The 24222-nt window shown below is 39.0% G+C and overlaps 2 protein-coding genes across 2 annotated transcripts in view; both read right to left on the reverse strand.

Annotated features, from left to right (window-relative positions):
- iars1 (isoleucyl-tRNA synthetase 1) overlaps positions 1 to 22333 on the reverse strand; it is a 60491-nt gene extending 38158 nt beyond the window's left edge. The window contains exons 1-13 of the mRNA XM_031301678.2: positions 22076 to 22333; positions 21234 to 21357; positions 19919 to 20075; positions 19707 to 19826; positions 19293 to 19375; positions 18014 to 18131; positions 17745 to 17892; positions 11248 to 11335; positions 10484 to 10544; positions 10142 to 10237; positions 7101 to 7223; positions 2111 to 2202; positions 159 to 257 (exon numbers count right to left, since the gene is read on the reverse strand). Of these exons, the coding sequence (XP_031157538.1) occupies positions 159 to 257; positions 2111 to 2202; positions 7101 to 7223; positions 10142 to 10237; positions 10484 to 10544; positions 11248 to 11335; positions 17745 to 17892; positions 18014 to 18131; positions 19293 to 19375; positions 19707 to 19826; positions 19919 to 20075; positions 21234 to 21352 (1304 nt within the window). The 5' untranslated portion in view covers positions 21353 to 21357; positions 22076 to 22333. The remainder of the gene's footprint in view (positions 1 to 158; positions 258 to 2110; positions 2203 to 7100; positions 7224 to 10141; positions 10238 to 10483; positions 10545 to 11247; positions 11336 to 17744; positions 17893 to 18013; positions 18132 to 19292; positions 19376 to 19706; positions 19827 to 19918; positions 20076 to 21233; positions 21358 to 22075) is intronic.
- Positions 3993 to 6327, reverse strand: LOC116051342 (desmin-like). The gene has a single exon (XM_031301679.2). It carries the CDS (start codon positions 6223 to 6225, stop codon positions 5089 to 5091), a length of 1137 nt encoding a protein of 378 aa, XP_031157539.1. The 5' UTR covers positions 6226 to 6327; the 3' UTR covers positions 3993 to 5088.
- Positions 22334 to 24222: the final 1889 nt, after the last annotated feature.

Genomic DNA, 24222 nt, shown 5'->3' on the forward strand with positions numbered 1-24222 from the left:
TTGACGTGGTCGTGCAGAATCGCAGCTGTGATTGTTTTGGGACTGCGAATGCGGTTCGTCTTGTCTTGAAATATTTTAGACCACTTGACACTCATAGCTGCCGATTCACTGTCACTTAGCAAAAAGCTAGTTATCACCCGTCTCAAAAAACTGCTTACCAGTAGCATTTGCTGTTGTTGTCCAGTAGTTTATCAACCATGTGCTCCACTCGAACAAACCAACTGGGAACGGCTTTGTAGATCAGGGGCGTGTCAGACCTAATGGTACATAAACACATAAAGATAAAGATAGACAGATAAAACACAAGGCCTAACATACTGACTTAAAAGAAAGTTAAGAAAAAATAATATTCCAAAGAATTGATGGAAATTGCATTTCTAAGACAAGTCATAATTCATGAAGCAAGCCCTTTGTTTTAAAGTTGGACTTTAACGATTGCTATTTACTTATGCATATTGTGTATTTTGTTATACATTTGTCCTACTGATATGCTGTATTGACCGCTGAATACAAACTGGGCTGGTTCAGTGGCAGTGTTTTTTAGCCACGCTTGCAGCATGGCTCCAGGAATGTCGCTCGGCCAGGCAGTCCACCACTTTGCTTTTTACCTCAGACTGAAATATCTGAACTATTGGTCATTCATGGTGCAGAGAGACTAATTCCTAATGATTTTGGTGACCCCCTTTCCTTTCATCTAGCGCCATCATCAGGTCACAATTTAAATGTGTCCAAATATCTGCAAAACCAACGACATTTCCATCAGTCTCAGAGAGACCAGCGTGGCTGTGGATAAAGACCTGTTCTCGACCACAGTAAAACAGCGGAAAATATGATCCAAATAGCGGGGGAACGGATATGCATGTGCCTAAATAATAATAATAACTGATAATGTGGAAACTTGAGGCTATGTGTGTCGCCTTGCTCTCATTTATTGGCTTTGTGAAGAGACCACAAAACTTCTAATGTCGTCCTGTGCTGATGCTGAAGAAAGAGGCATGGAAGTACCTCAAACCTCTGCATTTTAACACTGTACGCTAAACTGTACATTATGTCCTCCAACACTAAATAAGGCTGCCTGTACAGAAGTAGAAAATATCTATATATATTTAAATATAATATATATTTCAATATAATATATATTTAATGTGTACAAGCCTATCATCTGTGATCTCTAACCCTGATCTGCAGCAGGTAACCATTGTTTTAAGGGTCCACGGTGGAAGACAGAGTGAAGCTGTTAGTTTAAGGGAGTTGTAAGGAGCACTTTAAGGCTGCGTTCAGACAGGGAAACAGCGATCCGGCGATTTGCTGCAGGGTTGTGTCGCGGGGGGAGTGAAAATGAAACGGCCCATTTATTTGGCATCCTGTTGCGTTCTTTAACCCCCCGATGTAGCACAAGTAGACTTTATACATATTTCACAACTACTGTTTTCCGTCAGATCGTTTCGAGATCTCAACGTTTCCGACCGCACTTGAAGGCAGCTTCACGGAGAAAGAGAGAAAGAAAAGAGACGAGGAAGACAGATCGACTGTGCTTGGTTGTTTCAGCTTTTACAAAAACTCCTGGACAGTTCGGTGCTTTTCTTTTGCATTTTAAAACTTTCTTGTGGCAGCGATAGAGGCAGTGATGTTTCCTGTTACTGTACGGGATTCTCACACCGCCTCGAAACCGACTGATAAGTCTGATCGGCGGTTACATGATTGGCCACCGCAGCGTGACGTGGGGTTGCGTTTCTCCAAAAGTTGAGTCAGTCTCAACTTTTCGCCGCAGGCCCGATGCGTTTTTTTGCCTGTCCCCCCGGTAAACCCGGTCAAGCCCCACCGCAGCATAAACGCAATAGCCCCATTGAAAATGAATGGAAGAACTTGCGTTTTTGCCGCACTGTCTGACTGCCGTCGCAAAATAGGGTAAATAAAAACCCTTTTTTTTCTTTTAATAGCTAGATAGAGCATCAGGTAAATTGGAGTAGTATTTAAAATTGTCTGTTTAGTTTACCTTATTGGATTGTGAATTTGTCTATGATAAATTAGTTATTCATTTTTTTATTACTCTTCTATTCATTATATAATATAATAAAGATTTCATTCATTCATTCATTGTTTGTCTCACCTCCAGCAGAAGGGGTAACTATGTTTGAAACTGCTGGCATTGACGAGGCGACCCTTCTCCTTCAGCCACTTGATGATATTCTTGTCGGCATCCTATAAAAAAACACCAGAACAAAAGACATGATTTACAAAATGCAGCGTTAAAGAGTAACTTAAAACCAGGCTGAAAAGTGGTGTTTTACAGTTCTCTGTGGTTAAAGTTCCCATGCGGTTGGGTGTGGTCAGAAGTGTGCAGTGTTGCACCTATTACTACACCCAGCTGTGATGTCATAGTGTACTGAAACACCCTTGAGTACACATGTACATCATTGCTGCAAGGTGAGAAGTTAAAGCAAGGGAGGTCAGTAGGCAAAAACAAGATGTTAAGTTGTTTAAACATATCAAGTCTTCTTTTTATCATCTTTCTCACATAATATTAATATCATATACTGTACATACTGCCATACAAATGTCAGCAGTATTTAAAACTGCAGTGAAAAAATAAATGGATGACCATCATTTTCTGCATCTCAGAAATTAACAGAATTTTAACAGTGTTTAATTTAAAAACACTATACAAAATTGTCTTAAACATTTGTCCTTTACATATTTTGTAAAACTCGTCAAATCAAGAAAATCATGTATATTCATAATGTGCAGTAGCACAAATACAGCTAAACTACTAGCATTAGTTAGACTATATTATCTTGTATCTTATTGTTATATATATATATTTATATATTTTATTATTATTATTATTATTATTATTATTATTATTATTATTATTATTATTATTATAATATTCAGTACAGACCAGTGGTTCGCTTGTACAAGAGCAACTTATAAAAAAGATGTTTACTCATCAATTTTCAGTATTTTTACTCAATTGTATTTAAGAGAGGTACAAAGTGAAACCATACCACTGTAAGACTACTGCAGTACTAGCAGTTTGTTTCCACTGCTATGGCTAGAGCTTTGAAAAAGAACAGAAAAATTATTTATTACTAGGTTAACATTTTTGATTTTTAAAAATTATTTTCTCCTTCAGGTAGGTAAGCACTGGATCCATGAATGCACCATGGCTTTATGTTTCCCTCATTCATGTATGATAAATACCACCAAAAAGGTAGGGAGAAATTGTCTGCTTTGGCATCTGGCTCCTTGTTTACGGCAAACAATCTAATATCCAATCAGCCCTGTGCCTTATTACGCACAGCGCAATTCACAGGAAGCTCATAAATATGACTTTTCAGCAAGGTGTTTGGCAGACTGTTGGTCGTGACCTCTTTTTAGAGAGAGAGGTTTTAAAACTTCCTCAGCCAGGAGTACATTTTGTTATGCCCAGACCAAGGCTCATTAAAACATGAAAGAACACCTGTGATGTGGAGATTCATTGGAACTTTGCCTGCAACCAAATGAGAAAATGTCACCAGCTGGCCAATTTAGTATAAACAAGGGTTATTCAATATATTTACTTGATTACTCACACATATTTGTGACTGCATAGCATAATTACACAGCAATGTTTCCAGATCCAAAACAGTCAGTTTCTTAATTTGAACCACCCAAGCTAAACCACCAGACCCAGCCTGCCTAGCAACCTAAGGCTGGATTCACACAGCAATTGTATGCCTTAGTGGCACATTTAGTATTTAGAAGTTATATACAGGGTAAAGCAAAATACTAAAATTATTATTATTATTATTTACTGAGCCTGACTCAGAGAAAAACTGCTTTTCAGTAGATTTATTGTTTTGTAGGTTATAATAAGGGTAAGAGAAGGTAAAGAGAGACATAGATAGAGAGCAGACGGAGAAGAGGCAAAGTAGACTAGGAAGTAAAGACACGTCATTAAAGAGTACAACAGGCAAATCACAAGTGTAAAGAAAATCATCAATGCATTATTTTGTATGCACTCACTTCAATCTTTATTAAGTAACAGTTGGTCAACATTAGAATAAATGGTCAATGGTTGTGTCTTGTCGAAACATTTGGAATAATCAGGGGGTACTGTAAAGACCAAGCAAAACACTGATGATGTCGGTTCTGCTGTGTTTAGGTTGAGATGTGACACATCACAGCAGGACAAAGGTGGTTTTTTGTAAAGGGGTGTAATGGGATCCTAAAGTTGGCTCAAGAGAAGCAGTGCCCGCGAAAAGTGAGCAGATGTAGCAAAGGAAAGTGAAACAAATGGTGAAAGATGTAGTGGGGTTGATTTGGCAAAAAAGGGAAGGTGAATTTTGCAAGGGTGTTGTAGGAAAAGGAGTAAAGGAAAAGAAGGAGTAACTAAGGAGACCAAAGGCCCACAAAAAGGTGGTAGAGCTGGTTAGGAAAGGAGGAGGACAGGGTTGTTTTGAGAAAATTATGTAAGATTTGAAGTACGAAGGAGAAATAGGGAGGCAAGCAGACACTGTAAGCAAAGACGTAAGGATAATGGGGTCAGGGTGAGGCAGGGTAAGCAATAGGTTAAGAAGGGCTGAGTATCAAACCTCAATACTTCTGTAACACAGAGTGCCCCTAACTGTCAAGTACAGAAAGCTGGTATCAAATGTTTGGTCAGACTCGTAATCTTGTTTGCTTATTTATTTGATCAGACACTTCCTGATTTGAATCCAAATTTAGGAGGGAATGAATGCCTTCAGGCCAGCATTTCACTAGAGTAGGCATGCGTTTTCCCCTCAGTTTATTACAATTTTATAATATTATATTTATATACCGTGTTCAGACAACATTTTAAATTTTATATCATTGTCCCCGTTTGTTAATTGAAAAAAAAGTTTTGTAGATAAAACATATTTCTCAAAGTCAGTATCATTTTAGCATCTGTACTGAAACTCAGGAGTCAAACCGGCACTGGTGTCGAAACATTCCAAACAATACCCAGCCCCTTAGAGTAAGAAGAGTAAAGGGGAAGAATCAGGTAAGATAGGGAAGCATTCTCCACAATGCTCTGCTGGTCTTCTCTGTGGCTGCTTTGGACTCTCCTCTCATCCTGGATATTTAGACATCTTTGGCAATTCCAAGCCTATGCTCCTCTCCTTCCAGCAGCTTCCTGTAGGTGGCGATCTCCGCATCCAGCTTGAGCTTAATGTGCAGCAGTTCCTGGTAGTCTTGGAGATACTTGGTCATCTCTAATTTGGTTTCGCAGAGCTGGGCCTCCAACTGAGCAATGACACCCTCGAGGCTCCCCACCTTATCCATGTGGGACATCTCCATGTCCTCCAGCTGCTGCTCCAGGGCTGTGTTGCGAGCCCTCATCCCGTCAATCTGGTTCTGCAGCTCTGTCACTTGGTTGTGGAAGGTCGTGATCTCGTCTTTCATGGTTTTCATTTGCTCTTCGTGTTTGCCGGCATGCTCCTTGAGGGTGTCAAACTTGCTCTTGTACCACTTCTCAGCTTCCTGGACGTTGCGGGCAGCGACAGATTCTATCTCTGCACGCATGTTGCGCAGATAAGCAGCCAGGTCAGGCCGATCGCCATCCATCTCCGCGGTAATCTTTGCGTCCTCAATCTGCTTCATGAGGTCAGCCACCTCTTCATCATGCAGCTTCTTGAGGAACTCTATCTCGGCCACTAGTTGCTCTATACGCTTCTCCAGCTCAGCCTTCTGCAGAGTGGCACTGTCAACATCCTGGCGAAACTCCCTCAGGATCATCTCTGCCTCTTCTTTGAGTGCTAGCTCCTCCTCCAGCTTTAGTCTCCAAACTTCAACCTCTTCTTCAATGTAGCCTCGTTCGATATCAGCTACTCCCTTCTCATTAGTCAGGGCCTCAATCAGCTCCCGCACCTCTTTAAACTTGAGCTCATATTCTTCTCCGATGCCTGTGGGGCCTCCCTTGTAGCGGCCATGCAGTGCAGCTAGCTCAGCTTGAAGGGCAGCATTTCTCTGCTCTAGCGCCTGGACCTTCTCGATGTATCCTGCAAACTTGACATTGAGTTCCTGCATCTCCTCTTTCTCGTTGGCATGCTGCTGGTGGATCTCTGTGCCCAACTCAACAGCAGTGCTGCGATAACCGGAGCGGCCACGGCTGTCATAGGAGGATCCACGGCACCGGGAAGGTGACGGGCTCTGAACCCTTACTCTGCCGCTGGAGCCGCTAACCTGCAGGCTCTTCTGGGTGTAAGATGCAGCTCTCATGTTGTGTAAAATACTGGGTTTGTTTTTTAGTTTACAGAGGAACAGCTGCTCTCTCAGCTTCTCTTTATGTGTAGCCCACTTCGCGACTGACGCTCCCTCAGATCACCTCCGAGTTTTTATGCGGCAATAAAGAATGTCTCAGACAGCCATGAAACTCACGCTTGGTTTTAACATATTTCAAAAGTGGATTATGACAGACTTTCAGAGAACTGTGGCTGCATGCTCTTTATTAGCTAACGCTGTACTGTTACTGACCAAGCGGGTCAAGTCCACTCCCTGGCATTTGAGCCAGGATGTGAAATAGTGATGAGATCATGTTTGACTGCTATTTTTCACTCACTATCTAACTTACTGTTATAGTACAGTTGGGTGTGCCAGGGAGGGCACCCAGTACACTGGTAAACAGTGAAAAGGTGCTTTGGCAGCAAGTTTTCCTACACAACTTTGTGAAACTGCTCTGACGCTGATTCCCTTAACTCTCTCCACATCAATGTCAATGTCAAAGTCATGCATCTAAAGAAATAATGTAAAATTACATTTGGAAAACATGATGAAAATGTCATATTCTCATCTCAGATACCACATTATAAAAAGCATTAAACCTAAAATTAAAGGGCATGTTTCAGTGCAACTGTTCAGAATGAAAGAGGAAATAAATCATTATAGAAAGATGTATTCTCCAGAGATATAAAAAGAGGAAATGGAGAGGAATAGGAGAGTGAGTGCTCAGAAAGCAGTACATGAAATGGTGAATTAACCCAGCTATCAATATCGTTGAGGGTTTTTATATTGTGTATCAGTGGCTCTTACCACGGGTGGAAACCCAAAATGTCTGCTAACCTAATCTACATGTAAATGTCTAATGTGTCACTCACTTTGACGTACTGTCCCGCAAAGTCAGTGACCTCTGAAGTGAAGCAGCCCGAGGCGTCCACAGGGCAGATAGGAGCCTGGTCCCTCTGGATGATCTTGTATTCGGTGCACACCCTGTGATCATCCTACAGAGGGAATAATACAGTTTAAAAGGCTTAGTGAGTGCATTTGTTAACAAAAAAATGTCATCTATGAAAATAAACTTAATACCTTAGGGGTTGGGACTGTTTGTTGGACAAAACAAACAGCTGAAAATCTCAGCTTGGTCTTTAGGAAATTATGGACATTTTTGACCATTTTCTGGCATTTTATAGATCTAACAATTAATCAATTGAGAAAATAATCGCCCGGTTAATTAATAATGAAAATAACTGTTGCTGCGCTAATTATAACAATGTACACTAGCCATTTACTACATCCAGAGTTTGTAAGTAATGAAGTTACATTATCTTGATACAGTGACCATTTATTTCAAGCTGTCGATGAAAATAAGTAATTGTCTAACCCCTTCGGCAGCCAGTTTCACTTGTTTAAAGATATGTTATGACTCCATATTAAATTCATTGCTGGGCTGGATACTTTTTGCAGTGTTGAAAGAAGCACTACTGGCATGTGACAGCTATGCATGAAAGATTGGAGTACTGTCCAGCAGCTGTAAATGTATTTTGTATTCAAACACCCTGTCAAGATCCAAGACGGATGGTTCACAGGGTCATTTCACATCCAGTCATAACAACATAAAATTTGAAAAATGTACTTTGGCAGCGCATTTCTTCTCACTATATCTTCAGAGGAAATGCATTTGTGTTCATATCAATGTAAATGTGATCACTAAATAACAAAACTGTTACCAAATAAAAAACACAAACATTTAAATGCAAATGTATGTGGGATGTTTATGTGAAAGGTTTATTTTACAGCCCCATATGGAGTGAGCTGCAGTGAACTAGGCACAGAGTGCAGAAGAGGAAGCTAAGAAAGAGAGAAAGACTGAGTGTGTATCTGCAGCTGGCTACAGCCACCGGGGCATCCATCTACCCTTGACAAGGGCATTTAACCTATTAGCAATGATCCAATACAGCTTATGGCACTGTAGGAATACATTGATACTGTAGCATGCAATACAAATATTCCCTAACATTTTTCAATAAGCATACACATCAATGTGAAATGAGTTAACAAAATGATAAGGAATCAAGATGGAGGGTATGGAAAGACATAGCTCTTAATTAAACGATTTCCCCAAACAGGGTCATAGATCTTAAGACCATTGGGTCCTGATTAGTCTTGATGAAATGCGTTGGCCTTGAGCTCAAGTGTTGAAACACCAAATGTATAAATAATTAATAATATTATTAATTATTAATCATTTATTAGTGTCAAGAACAAATCTTGTTTCGGGTGAAGGTTAGTCCTACACTTGTGTTGGCTAAAGGCACTCAACGCAGTGCAACTGGAGAAAACAAGCAAATCGACCACAAATCGAAGCAAACACTGAAAACTGCTAATTCAGAAAACATAAGGAATAGAGAAATAGAACATAATGGAATTGTACATCGGTAAAGGCAATGCTTCTATGAGGGACATGGGCGACTAAACAGGTCTGGATGCACTTTTTTTTTTTAACATGGCAGCAAACCATCCATCCACAGAGTTACACCTGACAAAAGCTGACCTCGTTTTCCTCCAGAGTGTGCTCCATATGAGCATCTGCAAGACTGGATAACAAGCGTACTAGAAGCAGCGTTTCAAAAGCACATTTCTCAACTTCATTCCAAATCACTTGAGGAAGAGAAGTACATTATAATTAAAAAGGGGGAGGCTGAGCGTAGTTAGCCTGACAAGAGACAGGTGGAGCCTCGCGACAGTGACAGAAGGGAGCAGGATCAACGGCAAAGACTGCACACAGTACATTCAGCCACCACAGTACACTGTATATCTGTGCAATTCTGAATTTTGAATAGGCATAGTGGTTTATATCTTACACCATGTTAGTCTTGTCTTATAAGTCTTGGTCGGTATGGGTCTTGATTGAGAGTCTTGACCACCAGACTTATGCCTAAGACTCTGACAAACTGCCAAAGAACATCCATTATTCATTAGTATCTGATTGTGATTGATTATTGGTTAATGGGAGGGGATGAATGAATCTATCCATTCATCTCTTTTCTTCCATTCTCCACATCACTGTGGCTGACACACACACTAGAGTGCAGATCGGGCCGCATTTTTCTGTCCAAGCCCGGCCCGCATCCGACAGAGCAGTAACTGAACCCTGCCCGAGCCCGTCAGGCATTAAGATATTTATATCCAAGCCCGACCGAGTCCGACACAGTTAAAATCTCGTTTTTTTCTCATACTAATGACACATGTACGTTTGTTTGTGTGGAAAGCCCGGTTTTATTAAGCAACTGTAGGAAGGCATTCAGAAATGTCAACAGATGAGCGCATCAGCGCACACGGGGCAACAAGCGCACGTTAACACAGGGACGCACCTACATAATAAGCTTTTTTAAATTTAAAATGTTCAATGCATTATCGCGCTGATGTGACCGAGCCTGACCCGAACCCGAACATCATTTCTAAATATCTGTCCGAACCTGGCCCGGCCCGCCGGGTACCGTCGGGTCCCGACGGGCTCGGTTTGGGTATCCATCCTCTAGTATCTGATTGATCTGGAAATGTATCACAATATTTTTAAGACACTTGTAAGTAGTTGCTAATCCTTGACTTCAGTTAGCAGTTTTTATATCTTGCTATCATACACTTGTGTACTTTTGGTAAACTACAGTAGTGAAACAATTAGTCGATTGACTGGTTATATACTATTAAAGGATCATTTATCAAGTCATAATTGCTATTCTATTGCTAGTCTGTGCTTTTAAAAATCAGTTTAACTTGAATATCTTAGGTCTTAGTCTTTGGTCACAAAAAGAATTGCGATGGGCAATTTTCATTTTTTTCTGACATTTTATAAACCAAAAGATTAATCTCTTGATAAAAAAAAATGAACAAAGCAGGAGAACAGTGAAAGACCACTCACAGCTCCAAAGTAAGGTGCCTGGTGGACTACTCCTGTGCCCTCTTCCTCCTTGACGTAGTTATCCATCACTACCTGGAACGCTCCTTGCTCCCCACACTGAAGAGAAACAAAGATGAGGAGAATTAGATAAAGGAGGGCTAGTGGTGTGAGGAAGCAAAAGAAATAGAGCCACAGATAGTGATAGACAGAGAGAGATTAAGAGACAGATTTAGAGAACGTAAACTGAGATGCCAATTTGTAGTCAGACAGGTAATTTAGGTGAGACATAGGTCTGTCTTCATTTTGTGGCAAACGATACATAAGCCAGTGAAACAGCCAGGAACAAGAACAAAGACTACTAACCTTGGCAAAGTACTGGAAAAGAGGCTTGTATTTTTTCCCTTTCAGTGTCTTTCCGGGAAATCTAGAAACACATAAAACACATATAAAGTCCATGTTTCAATATCTGTAATTCACCTTCATCAAATTTACTCGTCTAAACAGTATCCTCTGACTGTTCAGTTGTTGATACTGCCCAACCCTCAGATTGTTGAAAGGTTGTTGCAGCCCGACAGAAAGACTGTCAACACAACTCCTCTGCATGTTTGAGGGTAAAAAAACAAATAACACAATAAGAGTCTTACAGTCTGAAGCCATTGGTGCAATCCGCTAAATGTGATGTCGGCATGCTAACATGCTCACAATGACGATGACAATGACATGAACCTATCTATTCTGGGATATGGGAAAATGCTCTGGTTTGTTTGCATTTCTTTAAGTAGGGCTGTCAAAAATAATGCGATAATAACGAATTTCTTTGATGTGCGATTAACGTACATGTGTTCTGTGATTTGGGCCTTGGGCCTCCTTGAGCAGAAATGGATCAAGAAAAGGGTCTTTTAAATGGCAAGTTCAGTTTCAAAGCCCTTCCAGATGGTTCTCTCGACAAGACTAATGTTATTTGCATGTACTGTTGATTTTTATTGAGTTACCACTGGAGTACACCAAGTCTCAAATACCACTTGCTGGCCAAGCATACAGCTGATGCAGAGAACCCCCCCACCCCCCCGCCAAAGGCAGGCCATGCTGGATAGTTTGCAACTCTATATAGGGTCTTGTGTACTTACTTGTCCAGGATAGTGTACTCGCTCTCTGACTTAAACAGAGCTGCAAGCCTGGCCTCCATCAAAATGTAGGTCTTCTCTGTGGCGTTGTCTGAGAAATGAACAGAAAAACACAGGTGAATGCTTTTTCCAGACTCATCCCAAGGCTCCTTATATTAAATCCTGTATCGCTGTTACCTACTAATCTTTTAACAACACGTCCCATTTCAGGACACAAACAGTAAGAACAATGAGATGAAGACAGATTAAAGAGCACTGACATGACATAAAAATAGAGTTGTGACGAAATCTCGTCCCACTGAGTGTCTCGTCACAACCCTACATAACAATAACAATCTTCACTTTTAATGCTTTTTAACAACAAATTCCAGTTGTACTGCAAACCTCTGAAATGTGTCATTTTTAAAATCAGCAAAAGAACTGTAAAATTGTAGATATTAATAGAGCCTGACTGAAATAAGCTTTTAAATTTGAAGATCACTTTAGGTTATAATTTATTCAATATTATGTTATTATTATATTATATAACATATATATTATATTATGTTATGTTATTTTGTTTGTGCTCGTTTATTGTCATTTTTAGAAGGGAAGCACCAATCCAATACTATATGTAACTTATTAACTTACTTGTCTTCTACTACTTAATTGTTTGTTTTTATTCCTTGTCATTTGAATATTCATTGTTTCATAAAGCATAAAAGAGAGAAAGTAGGTTACAAATAAAAGACAAAGATATGGACAGTACATCCACAGACTCGAGGCCAAAGAAACTGTGGGTGCTGTGGGTGGTGGTGTTGCTGAATAAATAAAAACATTGATTTACACATCACACATGATGAGGGTGTCCAAACAATTAACTGTGTGACCACTAGCACAATTGTGGTTAAGTGCACATACTTTTTGAAAATAAATAAAAACAACATTGATTTACACATCACACAAATATTTAGCAACAGTTTTTAACAGTTGAAAATAGGGGCAGGGTTGCTCGACTTGCGGACCGTTACCAGAGCGTATGTGCTACGGAATGTATGTTTTAACTGGCTACACCAGCTGTGCACACACTGCGTAGGATTGTGTGAGTCACAGGCAAGACGGAGAGTTTTTGCTATGGGATTGTTGTTGTTTCTTCGATTTCGGAGCTGGCACAGCGCTGTGAAAACGTCAATCTACTGTCAGCTGTTATCAGAGGAAGCAGGTGAGGAAAAAAGAAATAAAAACAGAAACTCTCAAGATGCTTTTATATAGGCCTTAGTGGTCCCCTAATACTGTATCTGAAGTCTCTTTCCCGAAATTCAGCCTTGGTGCAGAATTCCAGCCACTAGAGCCAGTCCCACAATGAACTTTCCTTAGGGAGTGCCATTTCTGTGTCTGTAGCTTTAAATGCTATTGAGGAGGAGAGAGGGCAAGGTGGAGGGTGGGGGTGTAGCCTTGACCAACTGCCATGCTTCGCTTGTTTTCAAGCCATGATGTCTCTCTCTTTCTCATGGGCGGGCCAAATTCTCTGGGCGGGCGAAGCAGAGAAAGGGGGGTAACCTTTCCCCTTATGACGTCATAAAGGGAAGATTCCAGATCGGCCCATCTGAGCTTTCATTTTCTCAAAGGCAGAGCAGGATACCCAGGGCTCGGTTTACACCTATCACCATTTCTAGCCACTGGGGGACCATAGGCAGGCTAGGGGAACTCATATTAATGTTAAAAAACCTCATAGTGAAATTGTCATGCCATGAGACCTTTAAAAGAAATAATTACACTTTATGATCCATTTCTGTGTAAAAGGGCCGCACACACCTCATGTGAAAAATATAAATAGAAGATTGTCCTATTTTTGCGCTTGTAGAGCGGATCTCCGCGGAGCAGACACATCATCACCCCCCAAAAAACAATGGTAGGGGAAACACTGAGGCTTATTGAAAAGTTGCCACCAAAATGTAGGATAACTGCCTGACAGTTTAGAAAACTGAACACTTCTGGAAAACTGGCCAAATGGGGATTTTAGGAAAAATAAGAGAAGAGAAGTTGAGAACAATAGGGACAACAGTTGTGAAGAGGGCAAAAACCAAACGGCCTGAGACAGTGAGACACAAAAAGAGAGAGAAGGGGGCAGCATCAATAAAATATGTTTCTTCCCCTCAGTGGTTTGACAAATGATTGCACAGCTCAGACCTGCTGCTGCTGACAGCCCTCAACTCAAACAGCAACAAAGGCAGCGAGGGAAAGAGACAGACACAAAAAGAGACAGAAAATAAGAACAACGAAGGACAAAAACAGGTGGATGTGGAGCCAAAGAAAGCGATAAGAAAATGAGGGGGGAAAAGATGGAGCAAGAGAGAGGATGGGAGATAAAAAAAAAAGGAACGACTGAGCTGATACAAAAAAAACAACATTCATTGGTATTCCAAGGCAGTCTCCCATGCAGCAGAGCACAGGCGGTGCAGTTAGGACGACAGACTGTGCTTCAACAGTGCCCCCTGCAGGATCAAACAGGTCATGGCACACTGGTATGAATCTAGGTCATCCTTTTAAAAACCCACCAGTTTCTCTCACAGGGAACCAAAAACTAAAGCAGGAGGGTTACAGAAAAGCACTAGCCACCTCTCTGGAGTATTTTGTTTTTTTTTATATTTGAACAAGGACACTTTTTTAAGCGACCTGATTTCAGGCACATCCACATTTCTCAGGTCTAAATCACACACCAATGAGGATGACTTTGAATAAAAATAAAAATCAATAACGGCAGAATTTTATTTAGCTGCTTCAGTTTCAGGGTCCTGGTGTTGTGCCATTGTCATTTCTTATGAAATTAGCTGATAAATAAATGACACATATTGGGATAAAATGTATGACTATTTTCTTTGTTAATTAATTTTTAATTGGCTTTAACATGGGGAAGAAATGAAGTTTTGTGCTCTGTGTATCTGAGTCTCAACTTTTCAGAGCCCGAAAAGACATCTTAAAAATCTTTACTAAATTTGAAAAGCCAAAAAAGTCAAGATATCCAATTTACATTGATATGAAACTTAAAAAAATTCATATTTGAGGACGTGAAACCTGCAAATGTTTTCTGTAAAAATGATTTAAGCAATTAATTGAATATCTAAATCGTCATACATCAATTATTTGTCAATCAGCTAATCAACCCATCATTTTAGCTAACTATAAACACACTCAGTGACCAGTTTATTCGGCACACTTTGCTAAAACCGGATGTAGTCTAATACAACTAGGGCTGCAAAATGTCCATTATCGATAAACAGATTAATTGTTTTGTCAAGATTAAAGTTTAAATGTCCATTATAATCCCTACTGGCTAAAGTCACATCTTCAAATGTCTTGTTTTGCCCTTCCAATCATTGCAGCTCTGAATACAACATCCCTGTAAAAAGTTGATTTCAAATGAATGGTGGTGGACAAAATATTAGAAATACCCTCATTATAACAGTACAATTCAAAAGGACCACAAACTACGGCTTTCAAAATGACCAGAAAGTTGAATCAACACCTCTCTAAAACTGATTCAACCAAAACTGAACATTATAACTTTATGAGGGTAGGATTTAATGCAGGGCTGTTGTATTAGACTGCATTAGTTTTAGCTAGGTGTACCTGATAAACTGGCAACTGTGTGTCTATTGTATATACACTACCGATCAAATGTTTGGGGTCACTTAGAAATTTCCATTCCACTCCATTATAGGCAGAATTCCAGCTGAGATCAGTTGCATTGTTTTTTTAACCAGGGCAGCAGTTTTCAGATTACATTATGTGCTTACATAATTGTAAAAGGGTTCTCCAATGTTTTCTCAGTTAGCCTTTTAAAATTATATCAGATTAGTAAACAGAATGTGCCTTTGGAACATTGGATGAATGGTTGCTGATAATGGGCAATGTAGATATTTTATTAAAGATCAGCCACTTCTTTCTACAGCAGTCGAGAACCCTTTTGCAATTATGTAAGCACATAATGTAATCTGAAAACTGCTGCCCTGATTAATAAGCAATGCAACTGATCTCAGCTGGTATTCTGTCTGTAATGGAGTGGAATGGAAATTTCTAAGTGACCCCAAACTTTTGACCGGTAGTGTATATTATTGTGTCTATATATTATTGTGTCTATTGTATACAGTATATATTATTGGTCTGACAGCAGTGTAGTCTTGAAGCAGAAATACTTGATAAAAAGCACCTTCATAACATTCTTAAAATTAAAGGAAAACTAATAGCTTAAATTTGCTTAAATTTGCTTTAGAATTAAATATGGATGTTGTCTCGTGTTGTGTATTAAAAGTCCTGTCAATTTGAGAAAGATATTTTCAGGTTAAATTTGGATCACATTTGTGCCTTTACAAACGATCGATTTGAGATGGTGCCGTTAAGAAGTCATAAATACAAATAGCAAAAACACTTGTAAGTGCAACCTGTTATATATAAATCATTAGCAAAGTTATTACACAACTATATTTAATTGTCTTTTGTTTAAATCTGACAGGGCCATTTTACGTGGGTGAGTCTACATGCACTTGGAGGTAGGCCTGCACGATTAATCGTTATAAAATCGCGATCTCGATTCACGATTTAATTTTTAAATAACTTTTTTTATAACTTTTAATAATTTTTTTAATTTAATTTTACGAGCCGACTGCATCACAAACGCTACTACTTTCTTCTGTGAGTTTTAAACATAGACTGTATAAAATAGGTTTTAAAGCACTCCCAAGCGCTGCAATGCTCTCCCTTCTCTTCATTGAAGCCTTTATGTTTACAGGCTTGTGGTGATGCGCAATGTGCTATAGGTGCCAAAATAAATCTATGTTTGGTACTGCCACTTTGTTTTGTTTTGTCATAGTTCATGTGTGCAATAAACATTACACATTGTGCGAAAAAAATCGTGGTAGAGAATGGTGATATCAATTCTGAGCTAAAAAATTGTGATTCATATTTTTCCCCGAATCGTGCAGGCCTACTTGGAGGACAGATAATGTTTTTAATGTTCCCGCATCAGTTATGTGTAAGCATCAAGTTAGTGCTCATAAATGTGAAGCATCTGGTTAGATGTAGATAAAAACAAAGTCCCAGTCACTGAGAGTCTCTTGGCATATAAGGAAAATAAAGTCTCATTTCATCAGCTAAGACTCAGCTAAGCCAAAGGCTAGAAACTCCAACACATTATGGTACAGAAATCCCTTCCTCTGGGTGCAAATTTGCCAAGGCAGCACTCCCTCTCTGTTAATTAGTTTTTGTTTGTTCTTTCTGAATAAAAACACCCATCAGCTGATACTGTAGTCCAGAACAATCAACCCACAAGGGAAACAACATTTTCAGCCAGAAAACTCTGGCCTTCGGCTACAGCATTTAAGCAACATCGTTGAACAAAACTATCAATCCTGGTAATTCAAGTAATCCACAACACAAACAAGTTTGAAGGCAGGATAAGAGAGCAGATATTTCCTCTTTTTTTTCCTAAAATGACTTGAAGAAAGTACAGACGACAGCAACAAAATAATGGTGTTTCTTGACAACAATCAGAAAGTATCCTGACCACAAGATAACACAATGGGAGCAGATTCTATTTGTACAAAAACATTTCAGACTAGGGCTGGGCGATAGGGAGAAAATAAGAAATCACGATATTCTTGACCAAATACCTCGATAACGATAGTGCGGCGATATTCTAGGGTTGACAATTGGTTTTTAACAAAATATCTTCACACTTAGATTCTAGATAAATAATCATCACATTATGTGGACATAATGTCTAAGTGGGGAAAAGGCAAATAATAGAACAGCTGGAACAGTCTGGTAAGTTCAGAAAAGTACATCGCTTTACTGTAATGCAGCCTTTAAAACCAGTAAAAGACAACACTTATGTCATATCACGATATTACAATATCCAAAATCTAAGACGATATCTAGTCTCATATCACGATATCGATATAATATCGATATATTGCCCAGCCCTATTTCAGACCAACAAGTTCCACAGAGAAGCATTCAGTCCCAATCAGCACATCAGGGTTTTTTTTTTTTTTTTTTTTTTTAATGTCGGCACGAGTGACCAAACGTTAATTTTCAAAAACCTACGCTGTGGCCCAATTTCGTACTACACACCAGTTCTAAGCAGGTTTTGAGTATGTAGTGTGTTCACAGTGGAAAAGTGACCAAATAATATATTCTCAAAACAGTTAATATGCATACTTCAAAAAAAAACTTGGTGGATGGACACTTTTCTCACTAAATCAAAAGCACAAAGAAATAGAGGAGTTATGGAGCAGCTAGAAAAAAAAATTATAACTGATTGGGGATGGAGGTGAAACAGCTCCAGGAACACATCAGAAACAAAAAAAGAAAAATGAAGTCACTGTTTGATTGACATCTAACTGCGCAAGCATCATCCAAAAACAGTATACTATAAAGATTAGTTTGTAGTATATACTGTATACAATTAGTATGTAGTATGGAACTGAGACACAGCACTTGTGTCAAGCTTCGTCTCTCACCTTTGACCTTGACATACAAGAACTCCGGGTTAACACAGAGGGCCAGGTTGCTTGGCAATGTCCAGGGCGTGGTCGTCCAGGCAATCAAAGCCACATCCTCATTTCCAACCAATGGGAAGGTGACAATCACAGATGGGTCCTGAACATCCTGGAGACAAGAGTGAAACAGAGATTAAGTCAATTCAGTATTTACATCCACACAGTAACCTTTGTCACTAGGGCTGCATTAGACCACTTGAGGTGTCATGGGGGTTGTGATTTGTGCCAACCTTGTAGTTCTGGTGGGACTCAAAGTTGGACAGGGGTGTGTTGCAGGCAGTGGAGAAAGGCATGACTTTGACACCTTGGTAAACCAGACCCTTGTCGTACAGCTGTTGGAACACCCACCTGAATGAAAAGAAGAGGCACACAAAAAATGTAAAGAAGGAGAGACAAACTGCACACAATTGGACAGACTCGAGACACGGATTAAGTCTGATTTGTATGGCATTTTTTATTATATATTGCTTTAAGTGTTTTACTCTATGTAGATTGTTGTTTTTCATTATCATGCGTGTACTCCTGTGACCTAAGTGTTTAAAGCCTGGCTAAAAACTACATTTCCTTTGGGATAATAATCAAGTTAAAAGAACTCCCTGATGACAAGTACTTTGTGTTATTAGTATATCAAATAGGGGCTACCTTTATTTCCTTGTACTGTATACAAGTAAAATACAAATGATGTATCTTTAAGCCAAAACTTGTACGTATTCAATTTCAATTAAATTTTATTTATAGTATCAAATCATAACAAGAGTTATCTCGAGACACTTTACAGGTAGAGTAGGTCTAGACCACACTCTATAATTTACAAAGCCCCAACAATTCCAATAGTTCCCCCAAGAGCAAGCATTAGCAGTGGCTATTGCGACAGTGGCGAGGAAAAGACCCAGACTCTTGGTGGGTGGTGTCTGATGTATAAGATGGTAGATTTGACTTTCATACCTAGGGTTGGGTACAGAAACGCGGTGCCAATAGGGCACCGGTTCCGACGTAAACGGTTACGTTACCGTTAGCTAGTATCTGGATTAAACACAATGGTTAAAATGCTGACAGCTTACGTTAGGCGGTGTAAAGTGTGACTGTATTTCCTTGTAGAGGATTCAAACACCGAGACGTAACAGTCTGACTGCAGTTGCCATTGTTGGAAAAACAACCCAGATGGTGTGTTCACTTGAAACTCGCCAGCTTTGTGGTGCATTTTAAGTTATTGTAAAATACCCTTTTCCCATCTGGTGTTTGTTTTTGTCATTTACCAGCAATTTACTGGTGAAATTGTTATAACATTATTAATCAATCATTTAATTCTGACCATATTGGCCTTAGCAATAAACAAGCCATTCTTTAATGTCGCCAACTGTCGTTTTGTGCTCCTTTTTTATATTTATATTATATACATTATAAATATATTATATATATTTCGGTTCAGGCACCGGCACCGTTTTAAAAGTATCGTTTTAGCGCCGGTATCGGAAAAAAAACCCAAACGATACCCAACCCTATTCATACCAGACGGTCTCCATGAACCATGGGTAGAGAGTCTTGTAGTCATTCTTGAAGTCAATCCACCTTCCCATTCTCGTCACTGAAGTCTAGGAATAAAAAGAAACATACACATAGCAAATCAAAAGCACATCATAAGTATATGCCAAAATTCTGCAGGGAAACTCGTTTTAAACTTCTTCTTTTTTGTCCATTCAGTCCATATCAAGGCTCACATAAAACCTCCCAGACAAAAACACATATACTGCACATGTGAGATATACCTATGGTGTAGCCTCACTACGTTTTAGAGCAGGTTCAATGCACTGTTCTAAGTTAGACAAGCTTTATTTTGATTGATACATGAAATGAAAAACCCAACTTTTCTCAGAAGTATGGTTACAAAGTTCTCTCACATATTGATCTTTCCTGTATGCTCACCTCCCACTCGGTGGAGTATCTCATGACAATGTTTCTGCACTGCTTGTTGTACTCGGCAATGCCCATCTTGGCCACATCTTCAGGCCCTTTGATCCCCAAAGTCTTATCAATCTCATACTCCTATAAAGAAAGAACATGGGAAAAATAAATAACAAGGATGAATCTGCAAATCTAGGCAGAACTTAACAATATTGAAGATGACAAATTCCTACCACAGGCAGGCCATGACAGTCCCAGCCAAAGCGCCGGTCCACATGGAAGCCGCTCTGGTGGGCGAAGCGAGTAACAATGTCCTTGATGGTGCCGGCCAGGATGTGCCCATAGTGGGGTAGACCCGTGGCAAAAGGAGGGCCATCGTAGAAGGTGTACCTGGTTGGGAAATGGGCAGTAAAATATTTGTTAAGGTCAACAGTATCTTCTCAGTGAAAACAAAAAAAAGTTAGATATGAGACGAAAAGACTGCGATGTCTGGAAACACTCAACCAAGCCTGCAAGATAACAGACACACAACACTAAGACTGCTCCATTATACGAGAGTATTCATGGTTGCTTCATACAGGGAAAACAGCAACTTCACTACTCTGTGTATCTCTGTATATAACAAACAGTAAAAGTTTTGAGGAACAGAGAAGGTAACTTGGTAGTGTCTGTAAGCAAACATCCTGTTAAATCTCTATAGTGTTGGTGAGTGTCTGCTTGTGACCAAAGTTCCTCTGTACTGAAATTTTGCTTTGTTTAACAAATGTCATCATGACATTGAATCTCTTGTTGGCTTAAAAGGAAAAACATCTATATTATTTGAAAAGTCCTGCAGTTTAGTAAGATATCTGAGCAGAGATTTCAAAATTAATTTCACGGTCAATGATTTTTTTTAAACACCCTTTTACTACTTATTGTGGTTAATTAACTTATAAAAAAAACAACCATTCTTGGTACTTAACATTTACAGACTTTTAACACACAATGACATTTGTATTTACCTATTTAGCTTACATCAATGCTCCATAGTTGCTTACTACATGTTTTCATATGATGGACAAGTACTGATAATTACGAAGATCAAATTCTTAAAGTATGTAATGGAGTCTGACAATAACTGGTTAGCCAGGAAATGCAACTTCTGTTCTTGGCAGTGCCAATGACAATGCATAAAAACAAACTTGAACCAATGACAGCATTCATATACAGCAATATGATTATGGTGCTATTTTGAACCACTTATGAAGTGTTCATAATAATTTCACAATACATTTTCTTAACAAATATGTAAAGAATATTTTACCATCTATTACATTTAAAAACTGTTTTAACAAGTAGGTCAAAAAGGAGTCATGCTAATGTGATTCATCTGTAGATAATGTTTTGCAATGTTTTATTTGATCCTAAAACAGTTACATTCTAAACAAAGAAAATTGTATTTCAGCTGTCATGGGTGAAAGGTTATTCGTAAGAGCTTGCCCTTCAACAGCTTGCCATGGGAATACATTTTGCATAGTACATAATTATAAACAAGAACGTTTGATTTACTTGGGCCTGTTCTTGGACTGTTTGAGGCATTCCTGGAAGCAATCCTTTTTTTGCCACAACTGCAGAATCTTCTCCTCCTCAGAGGGAAAGTTGATGGACTCAGGGACTGGCTCCACCATGGCGTCTGCCAAAAACAGAAACCAAATCAGAAAGTCAATTCATGAGAAGGAAGAAACTGAAATGCATCACATTCTACGCGTCACAAAGAGCCCATGATGATTTTTTTTTGTATTTTTCCCTACAAATTATTACCCATTAAAATATCAATGATTGGCCCTAATACAAATAAATGATCCAAGACTGAGTCACACATTCATTGACCCTAAATGCTACGTATAGTTTAGGACAAGTTAGGAAATTATACCTACATTATATTTAAATATAATGTGTCTAACTCAGGGAATGTCTCGCACCCTCCTCAGACCCTTTTGGATCTTATTAATAACTTGTCAAAACCTGTCGGTGCTCGACAGTTGTCAACAGAACATGCAGTCCTTTTCAACACTTTATGCGCTAAAGTCAAGGCTATCTAATACATTATTTCCACGTCGAACATGTACACGCAGAAACTTTGGCCAAACTAGTTTATTACGTCCAATAAGTCACTTTTCCACTGCAGTTCGTTCACAAGAATGACACCTCCTTGTTGTTAGCTAGCAGGCTAAGCTAGCTGGTCAATGCTTTAGTTGCCGTTCTTTAGCTTGTAACGTTAGCTAAACGGGAAGTAAAGTTTGTTAAAGGGTGCGTTTGGACGCTCATAAATACTATCAGATGTACAATGAAGTGTGGCTGTAATCAAAACCTTTAATTTATGAATATAGAGTTTGAATGGTCCTACTCACATGTTATCTGCCCCCGAAAGACAAGAAATGATGCAAGCTGGGGAGTCAGCGTGAGCGGAAGTGACGATATAACGCAAACTAAGGAAATCTTTGACGAAAATAAAATGCTGCTGCGTAACCAAATAATATATCCATCTGCGTAACCAACATAATAAATGAAACAAATTAACTTTTTATACTACCTTACCACTGTCGTTTTAGTTTTATACTTCTACTTTTTAAAAAGACAATATTTTACTTTTCACTCCACTGCATTTATTTGACAGCTGCAGTAACTAGTTACTTTTGTACATTCGGACAACATTAAACATAAATCAACTAATGAATTATGTAGATAGGCTACTATAAAGTGTCTGAAACTGAAACTAACCCGACCGTTAACAGCTGCAACATTAGTGCAGCACATTATATGGATAATGCTATCACTAATCACTAATTATAATCCAATATTTTATCATTCTGAAATTTCCCATTCTGCAGAATTAGTACATTTACTTTCGATACTTTAAGTAGATGGTAATACTTTTACTTTTACTAAAGTGAGATTTTCAAGGCCGAATTATAATTAAGAGTAATTCACCACTGATTTTCTGACATTGATAATAGCTGTTGCAGAATGTATATAACAAAGACTGTTTACTTTGATTGTGATCCCTACTCAAAGATATGACTTATTCAAAATAGTTGGGAAATTTACATGCTGAGGATGTTTCAAAGTTTTATATTTCTCATCACCATCAAACGAGCAGCTAAGATCCTTTTAATAAAAAAAAAAAAAACAATCAATGTGGATCTTATTAGTCATTAAACGTCTTGAGTAAAGAGCGTGTGATTTTTTCACTAGCCCGTACAGTCTCTACTTTATCTCACTTTTTCATTAAATGAAATATAAGATTCAGCCCCACTCCCTACCCCAATAATTTCCATACAGCCCCTAATTCTTCTTGTTTACACCGCAATTATTTTTTTCATTAGAACAGTTATCTTTATGTCACCGCACAGTATATCACGCAGGGCTACAATGGGATGCTGGGACAGAAAACCCCAGTAATGGCCACTTTTAGTTGGACCAGTGGTGGGAATGTGTAATTTACCAGTAGATATGTACCCCAAGTTTGTAAATGAATTATCTAGAAAGGAAAATCCAAAAATATTGGACCAGATAATCACCTTAAATGACCATTTTCTATGATTTAACAAGTAAGACCTATCACTAGGTTGTTAGATCATGCAGGTAGGCAAAATGGACTTATGCCCTAATGCATCAAAAGCTCAGGAAAGTAGGCATCTAGGATGTTTGAGAAATAAACTCCCTCTCGTAAAGGCACTTTTCACAGAAAATCCCTACTTCAGCAAGGTTGTCTCTCAGATAACTACAGTTCAATCTTGTATTTGAGATGGTACTATCCAAATCTGGACAGATTAGGATTTCCAAATCACAGAGCAGGGCCCTATTTCAGGTAGAAGGTTTAACAAACTCTTGAGTCTAACCCTGATGTCTGAGTTGATTTACCCTGAGATGGGAAACTGAGTTTTCGGTTTCAGAACAGCTGATTTGAGTTGGTTCAATCAACTCAGAGTAGGTTCATGCGCGTGCACCACCACAATAAAAAGGCAGCATGAACAAACATATCTTTTTTTATTCATGCCGATAACAAACTGCACTAAAATGCACCTGATACAGACTGACTGAATGAATGAATGAGGAAATGAGAGAGCACTGTGTCAGAGGGAGGAGACAGAGATACTCGAGGTTTCTTGAAGAAAACCTGCTCCTGACCAGGTTAGGTTCACAGGCTCAGTTACCATAGTAACTGACTGAGGTTAAGTTACCTCTCTTTCTGAAACAGAAAACCCAAAGTTTCCCTCATCTCAGGGTTAACAAACTCAGAGTTTTCACTGAACCTGCTTTCTGAAATACCACCCAGGCCTCTTATAAGATTTAATTAGCTGTATATAAACAGCTTGGTGGAGTTCCACATGCAACAAAGGTCCTCGGCCAGAATCAAACCAGGGACGTCGCAGTTATGGTATGCATCTTAACCACTCAGCTACCAGACGCACTGTGAAACCTTACATTTCAATCCTCATTCCCCATTTTGTGATTTTAATGAATGATGAACCAACACAGCTAACATCGCCTTAAA

The sequence above is a fragment of the Sander lucioperca genome, chromosome 6 (assembly GCF_008315115.2).
Source record: "Sander lucioperca isolate FBNREF2018 chromosome 6, SLUC_FBN_1.2, whole genome shotgun sequence".
Taxonomy (NCBI): domain Eukaryota; kingdom Metazoa; phylum Chordata; class Actinopteri; order Perciformes; family Percidae; genus Sander; species Sander lucioperca.

What these genes read in the sequence shown, in the direction of transcription:
- LOC116051342 (XM_031301679.2), bottom strand. Translation starts at nt 6,225, where the DNA reads ATGAGAGCTGCATCTTACACCCAGAAGAGCCTGCAGGTTAGCGGCTCC.